Here is an 8,161-nt window from a genome sequence, read left to right on the forward strand (position 1 = left end):
GATACCGAGGGGAGCTCCACTGCCACAGCCACCGCCAGCGCAACCGCTGCAACAGTCATGCCATTCACCATGCCCTATATCCCGGGGGCAACCTGGCTACCCCAGTACTCAGGGGAGTCACATACTCTAAATGACTTTAGAGAAAGACTGGATAGCCTCTTCCAGGTGTACCCCCTCACAGAAGAGCAAAAAGTGAGCATCCTGGTGGCCCAATTAATCGGGGCAGCCCAAAGGGAGGTAAAGTCCTGGCCACCTGGGAGGAAGAGGACTGTCAGAGACATACTAACCCGGCTGAAAGACACATTTGACACCCGCACCTCAGCCGAAATAAAACTAAGATTTTATGGGTGCAAACAACGGGCACATGAGAGCATAAGAGACTATGCTCTAAACCTACAAGAGGCCCTGAGAGCCATTAAGCAGGCAGACCCTGACAGCGTGGGAAATGAAGATAAGCTGTTGACCGAACAATTTATTGAGGGTCTACTGTGCAATGCCCACCGAACCCAGTTGCGGGCAATGGCCTTACAGGACCCTAACCTGGACTTTGCACAGTTCAAGGACAGAGCCATCCGGGTCCTCCGAGAACCGGCACCAGGTGGCGCTGTGACCCACAGGCGCCCTGCTATCACTTATCACCAGGAGACGGCGCCCTTGTCTGCAGGGCCTGTGGGGGCTGATGCGCAGGCTTTGAACCCGGCAACAGACCTGCACCATCAGGTCCAAGAGCTGACTAAGAGCGTTGCCGCGCTAACCAGAACTGTGCAGTCTTTACAGGTTTCCACTCCAGGGAAGATCCAGCTGGCATCCGGACCGGAGGACATCCCGTGGCGTCGACCAAGGAGGACCCCACCGGCCAGAGGAAGACCCAGCGACAGATACAACGAAGACGGACGACCCATCTGCCGCCGCTGCAATCAACCCGGACATGTAGCAAGGTACTGTCATTTAAACGGGCACAACCTGGGGTAGAGGGCCAACCCCCAGGCATAAGACCATCAGGCCCATCAAACTGGCGTGATAAATACGTAGGGGGACGTCCAATCTTGCATGTGGTGCTGGATGGCATTCCTATGAGTGCCCTACTAGACACCGGGTCACAGGTCACCACCATCCCGTACATGCTCTTCAAGCAGTACTGGAATGACTCGGACATAACCCGCTACCCAGATGACGACCTGAGTATCATCGCCAGCAATGGTCAGCCCGTGCCGCAGGTGGGATTCAAAGAGGTGACCATTAAGATCGGTAAAGTCGAACTGGCGGCACAAGGACTGATAATAGTGGACATAGACCGTCATGAGAGTCACCCTAGAATAACCTTGGGAACTAATGTGATTGAAAATTGTCTTGCAGAGGTGATTCTCATTTTACAGCAGGTTGCCAAGAACGCCAGTTCCGGCCAGCAGCGTGTGCTCCAAAAAGAGATCCGGGCACTGATGAAGCGGCAACAGGTGGAACTATCTGGTGGTGAGATAGGTAGCGTGAGAATGTGTGACCCGTTCCCTATTGCCATGCCCCCAAAAAGTGAAATGATGATTTGGTGCCGGGCAGCTATTGGTCTAAGAGGTAGAGACTACCAAGCAATGGTAGAACCCGTCTACTCAGACAGTAGGCCCACCATTTTGACAGCACGGGGGGTGGTCGATGTACGCCATGGGAGGGTGCCCGTTCGCATCATAAATATCGGGGAGAGAGAAGTATACCTGCCCCGGTATGCCACGCTAGCCAAATTGTTCACCATAAACCAGAATTCTGTACAGGCCGTGGAACCCTTGCCTCCATCTCAACCAGAGGAAGGTAACGGCTCTAAGAAACCAATGGAGGACTGGTGTCAGCAACTGCATTTAGGTACTGACTCCACTCCCTCACACCAGAAACAGGGAGTCTATCGGGTGGTTCGAGAGTACGAGAGAGTGTTTCGTAAACACCCGCTAGACTTCGGGCGAGTAAAGGGGGTAGAACACCACATCCCCACGGGAGACCATCCTCCCATAAAGGAGAGATACCGACCCGTACCCCCGGCACACTACCAACACGCCAAGGGGATGCTTAGAGACATGAAGGAGGCTGGGGTAATCAGGGACAGCTGTAGCCCCTGGGCAGCTCCACTAGTCTTAGTGAAAAAGAAAGACAACACCATGAGAATGTGTGTAGACTACAGGAAGGTCAACCGTATCACACACAAAGATGCGTACCCGTTACCAAGGATAGAAGAGTCCTTAGCAGCATTAAAATCTGCTAACTTCTTCTCTACTTTGGATCTCACTAGCGGGTACTGGCAGGTTCCTGTAGCAGAGGCGGACCGGGAGAAGACCGCATTCACCACCCCGATGGGTCTCAGTGAATTTAACTGTATGCCGTTCGGGCTCTGCAACGCACCAGGAACCTTCCAACGGTTGATGGAATGCTGTCTGGGACACCGGAACTTCGAGACGGTCCTGTTAAACCTGGACGATGTCATCGTCTATTCCAAGACCTACGAGGACCACCTGAAACACCTGGCAGAAGTGTTCGAAGCTCTGGCAAACTACGGCCTAAAGGTGAAACCCTCCAAGTGTCACCTCCTGAAACCAAAGGTGCAATACCTGGGACACGTGGTGAGTGCTGACGGAGTGGCTCCCGACCCTGATAAGATCACTGTGATTAAGGACTGGCCAAGACCCTCCAGCATAAAGGAAGTGCGGCAGTTCCTCGGGTTGGTAGGCTACTACCGAAGATTCATTCCCGGTTTCACCAAAATGGCAGCCCCTATGCAGGACCTCCTGATAGGCCAATCTCGGAAAGCCAAAAACCAGAAGCCGCCCTTCAGGTGGGAAAAGCTGGAAGAGGAGTCCTTCTGCCAGCTGAAGATGGCCCTCACAGGGGATGAAATCCTGGCATATCCAGACTACAGCCAGCCCTTTATCCTCCACACGGACGCAAGCAACATCGGGCTAGGAGCCGTACTGTCCCAGATCCAGCAAGGGAAAGAACGAGTAATCGCTTACACCAGCCGAAAGCTACGGCCCACGGAGAGGAACCCTGAGAATTATAGCTCATTCAAGCTGGAGTTCCTGGCAGTAGTGTGGGCAGTGACCGAACGTTTCAAGCATTACCTTGCCTCCTCCAAATTCACCGTGTACACGGATAACAACCCGTTGACACACCTGGACACTGCAAGGCTCGGTGCCCTGGAACAGAGATGGATGGCCCGCCTGTCCAACTTTGAATTCACCATCAAATACCGGGCAGGACGATCAAATGCCAATGCGGATGCCCTGTCTAGAATGCCGAACTTACCGGACGTAGGGGAAGATCCAGAAGATCTGGAAGAAGTTGAGCTCCCTGCGTTCCACAGTCATGGGATTACACTGTATTCCCACCGTGTGAAGGACAGGCGCTCCGTGACGTTCAATCCCTTGCCCCACTACAACTGGGCGGAGACGCAAGACAGTGATCCCGCAGTCCATTTGGTGAAGGAAATGCTGACCCAGGCCGATGCCCGTCTTGACCCAGATGCTCCGGAGGAGACCAAGCAACTGTGGAAGGAGAAAAGTAAGCTGTTCCTCTACAGGGAGAAGCTGTGCCAGAGAATGGTTAACTCTCGAACACATGAGTTGACCTGGCAGGTAGTAGTCCCAAGACGAGACGCGGCTATGGTTCTGGAGGCATACCACAACGGAGCAGGACATTTCGGATGGAAGAAGCTGGAGTTCTTGTTGCGTGAACGGTTCTACTGGGTAGGCATGAGAGGAGCCATCGAGAGGTGGTGCAGAGACTGTGGCCCGTGCCACCTGAGAAGAAAGGACCGTGCCAGCCAGAAGACTCCCTTGCAGCCCATCATCACCAGACAGCCACTGGAACTGGTAGCCCTGGACCATGTGAAACTGGCTCCAAGCAGATCTGGATAGGTCTACGCCCTCACAATCGTAGATCATTACTCCCGGTTCCTGGTGGTGGTCCCGGTCAAGGACTTAACGGCTCAAACAGCAGCTAGAGCCTTCCAGCAGCACTTCTGCCGTCCACACGGGTACCCGGACCAAGTGTTGACAGACCAAGGACCAGCCTTCGAAGCGGAGGTCTTCCAGGAGTTCTGCAACCTGTATGGCTGCAAGAAGATAAGAACAACGCCCTATCACCCTCAAACCACTGGACTCTGCGAGAAGATGAACCAGGTGGTGATAGATCTGCTAAAAACACTGTCCCTGGAAGAACGCAGTCTGTGGCCTGAGAAACTGCCTGATCTGGTGGACCTGTATACCCACATCCCTGTAGGTTCCACCAACTGTACCCTGGCTTACCTAATGAGAGCAAGACCTGGTAAGCTGCCTATTGACCTGGATATGGGAGTCCTGACGCCTGAGGACACCTCGCCAGAGGCAGACTGGGATACAGAACGGCAGCAGCAGTATCGGAAAGTACAGGAGAGCGTTGAGCGAAGTCTGTCTCAAGCTAGAGAAAGGCAAGAGAAGGCTTATAACCAGTATGCTCCCGCTGTTCCCCTGGTACCTGGAGAGAAGGTCTTGAAGAGGAAGAGGCGGCTCCACAAGTTGGACGACCAGTGGGAGAAGGACCCGTACACCGTACTGCCATCAAGCCATGAGAACCCAAAAATCTGCGTAATCAGTAAGGATGGAGGAGAAACCACAGCCATTGTCTCCAGAGACCACCTGAAGAAGTGTCCCGAGCAGCTGCAAAACCCTGAAGAAGATCAAGAAAACCCTTAACCCGCAGAGGAAAGGGAAGAAATGATCAGTACCGTACTCGGAGACTTCCCCCGGTCTTGGACACAAGTAAACGGCGCTGTCGTGGTACCCGTCCTCACCTTTCTCCAGCCAGCCCCGCAAGTGCCTACAGAGGAACCGGTAGAGCTGGAAGAGCAGCCGGCCCAAGAGGCAGAAGAGTCCACACCAGCAGTACAGGAGGATCAACCCTCTGCTAGTAGTGAGCCTGCTGTGCCCCTAGTGAGCCAAAGAGTGCGCAGAAAGCTGCCCAGCTTGCCCATAACACCTCCTACACCCTGTAGTGCAGAACCAGTTAGTGAGCTCCGTAGGTCCACTAGAGTCACTAGAGGTCAGATGCCCCCTCGCTGGAGAATCTAAACCAATGCACTGTAAAGTTGACCATTTATTGAAAAATGTTTATGGTTTATGTGTGTTGCCTGTTACTAATTATGTTTCTCAGTTACCCTGCAGATTTATTTGGACTAACAGGTTATGGACGCTGGATAACCGGAACAGTTTTGTAGATAGTTGCACCTTGGTGCCTCTTGCGAAGACGGCCGCGGAAGAGAAAACCTGTCTGGCGTGGCCTCCTTGCGGCCCAAAGTAGTTAGTCTACCCTTGCAGCCACGCCCAAGGACAACGCAAGGGGTTTGCTTTGGACAGGTCCCCTATTCTGTGCCAAGACTTCACCTTGTTGGGTGACATGGACACCCCCTTTGTTTTCATAAACTTCACCTTGGGTGATATGGACACCCGGTCACGGAAACGCCGTGACCTCTACAGACTAAAGCTTCTTGTAAATATGTTGTCTTGTTATTGTTATACCTTGTATTTATGTTTCTTTAAAAATGTGTTTAGTCCCGGAGTACTAAAATTTACTAGGGGGGAATGTGACACCCCAGGGGTCTGGTTGCCACAGTAATAGAGATATTATGTCTGAGAGCAAGTGGGAGGTTTCTCTGGTCAGGATCCCTAAACATGCAACACGGTCCGCCCAGACCTGGGAGGGGAGGAATCTGCCCTTTTAAACTGGGTCTGGGGCGGGATTAGAGAGTGAAGCTGCAGACAGAGTCAGAGTGGAGCTACAGACAGTTCCAGACACAGGGAAAGCAAGAACAGGAGCTCTGTAGGAGCAGTAGCAGAAGTCCAGGGGCTGGAGCTGAGCAGAGTTCGCCCTGGACGAAGATACTAAAGCCGGACACAGGAGTCCGAGGCTGTGGGGACTGATCTATACCCAGCAGCAGAAACCAGCCGGCAGGGGATTCCAGGTCCTCTGGCCATAGAAGCCCGGAGGCTCAGTCACAAAGAAGGGACCAGCGCCGCCATCCAGGAGCGGAGGCTAACAGAAGGCCCCAAGTCACCAGCCATACGGGTGAGCACCACACGGTATACTCAGGGACGTGGGCTACTTGTAACCGCTGACAGCAAGGTAGCCAGGAAGAGTGCAGATAAACGGGGAGGCCTACAACTCCACCTGGCCAGGGGAACTCCTGCTTGCTCGCAGACTGACCAGGCCCCTTATACTAGCCAGTACTCCCGGGAGGGTCTGCCTTGTACCATCAGTAAAGACCCTGAACTGCACCACACGTCTCTGTGATTCCTTGCCGCACCAGCACCATTAGTACTGGGACGCTCACACCATCACTCCCATCATCTCTCACATTAGCTGCCCTGAGGCAATACTCCTCCCGTGGGGAGTTACCCCATACTCGGCTGCGCAACCAACATCAGCCTCAGCGGTCGGCAGCGCAGCGGCGGTCCCCACTGACCGCAATCCACGGGTGGCGTAGTCGGACATTTGCTATACATTAAGACTGCCACTGGTTTGACCACCCTGGGCACGGACCGGGTCACCGCCACACGGAGACTACAACCCCCAGCATTCTACAACAGGCCCGGTTCCGGGTTCCCCTGCACAACACAGGCCCAGGGGGCGCGTCATGGGCACATAGCCTTAAATGAGAAGGTGTGTCCAAACTTTTGGTCTGTACTGTCTATCTATATACAGGCCAACTGCCCACATTGATGCCAGCATTAATGCCCAGAACCCATTCCTGCCAGTCAGGAGCAGCCCACATTTGATGCAGGTATCCCGGTGATTCTGAGAATGTTTTTTCGTGACATAGTGTACTTCATGATAGTGGTAAAATTTCTTTGATATGACTTGCGTTTATTTCAGAAAAAAAATGGAAATTTGTGTAGTGATGATTTGCGATCAGTGGCCCAAAGTCTTTTAACCCTTTTGAGAACACCCTTCGGTGCCCACTTTCACACTTTCTGTATCTGCTTGTATAAGTGTCTTCACCTCAGGGTCATCACTGCCATGTAGTTTATTATTGGGATCATTTCTGCTTCTTATTAAACTGGTAAAACAGTAACATTTTGTGAGTAAGAAACTGCTGAATAAGAAACCTACATCAGCATCGTGCAGAGCAGCTCCAGCTGACAAAGCATGCTGGGATTTGTAGTGTACAGCTGCTAACAGCTAGTTGCTGCAGTCAAATGATAAACTACAACTCCCATAAGTCTCTGCGAGCTGCTGCCAAAAAGGCATTGCTACTACCTCCTCCTTTCCTGCTACTTCCTAAAAAGTTATGTCCTCCCCCTCCATTCATCGGATGGTAGCTCCCGAGTATTAACGCAGCATGACACAGGACTGTCACAGGAGCCCGCTCACACACGCCGATGTGCCTGTCCGTACCTGGCCACGGTCCCGTGCAGCTCCTGTGTGCTCCTCCACGCCGTGGCTGACGATGGACGGACGGCAGTAACTGCCCACCCCGGGTATCTGCTGCTCAGGGTGTCACTGTAGCCAGGCAGGCGGCTGTACACATTGCGGAGAAGCGGCCAACGCATGGTTACAGGCAGCATCTGATGGAGAGCACCGACCGGCTCTTACTACTATGGGAGCGCACGAGGGCAGGACCCTCCCACTGTGGGCGTGGTTTCAGAGACTCTTAAAAAGGCAATGCCGCTCAGTCAGTGCGTGTAGCGCGGTGCCGGCTGTTATATAGTAACCCTTTAGTGACCAGGCCAGTCGTCACCTTCCTGACCAGGCCAAATATTTGAAATCTGACCAGTGACACTTTATGAGGTAATAACTCTGAAACGCTTCAACGGATCCCACTGATTCTGAGAATGATTTTTCATGACATATTGTACTTCATGATAGTGGTAAAATTTCTTCAATATGATTTGCGTTTATTTGTCAAAAAAGCGGAAATTTGGCAAATTTTTTTTTTTTTATGCTCTTAAATCAGAGTTATGTCACACTAAATACTCATAACATTTCCCACATGTCTACTTTACATCAGCACAATTTTTGAAACATAATTTTTTTTTGTTAGAAAGTTACAAGGGTTAAAAGTTGACCAGCGATTTCTCATTTTTCCAACAAAATTTAACAAATCATTTTTTTTAGGGACCACATCATATTTGAAGTCACTTTGAGAGGT

General features: G+C 52.1%; 1 protein-coding gene across 4 annotated transcripts in view; it reads right to left on the bottom strand.

Annotated features, from left to right (window-relative positions):
* MTHFD1L (methylenetetrahydrofolate dehydrogenase (NADP+ dependent) 1 like) overlaps window positions 1-7,654 on the bottom strand; it is a 267,649-nt gene extending 259,995 nt beyond the window's left edge. For all 4 annotated transcript variants that reach the window (XM_073672671.1, XM_073672673.1, XM_073672670.1 and 1 more), the window contains exon 1: window positions 7,408-7,654. In XM_073672671.1, coding sequence (XP_073528772.1) covers window positions 7,408-7,577 — 170 coding nt within the window. In that variant the 5' untranslated portion in view covers window positions 7,578-7,654. The remainder of the gene's footprint in view (window positions 1-7,407) is intronic.
* Between the last annotated feature and the right edge of the window lie 507 nt (window positions 7,655-8,161).

Source organism: Phyllobates terribilis, unplaced genomic scaffold (genome assembly GCF_046119375.1).
Source record: "Phyllobates terribilis strain yellow unplaced genomic scaffold, ASM4611937v1 Scaffold_3__8_contigs__length_932513732, whole genome shotgun sequence".
NCBI classification, from domain to species: Eukaryota; Metazoa; Chordata; class Amphibia; order Anura; family Dendrobatidae; genus Phyllobates; species Phyllobates terribilis.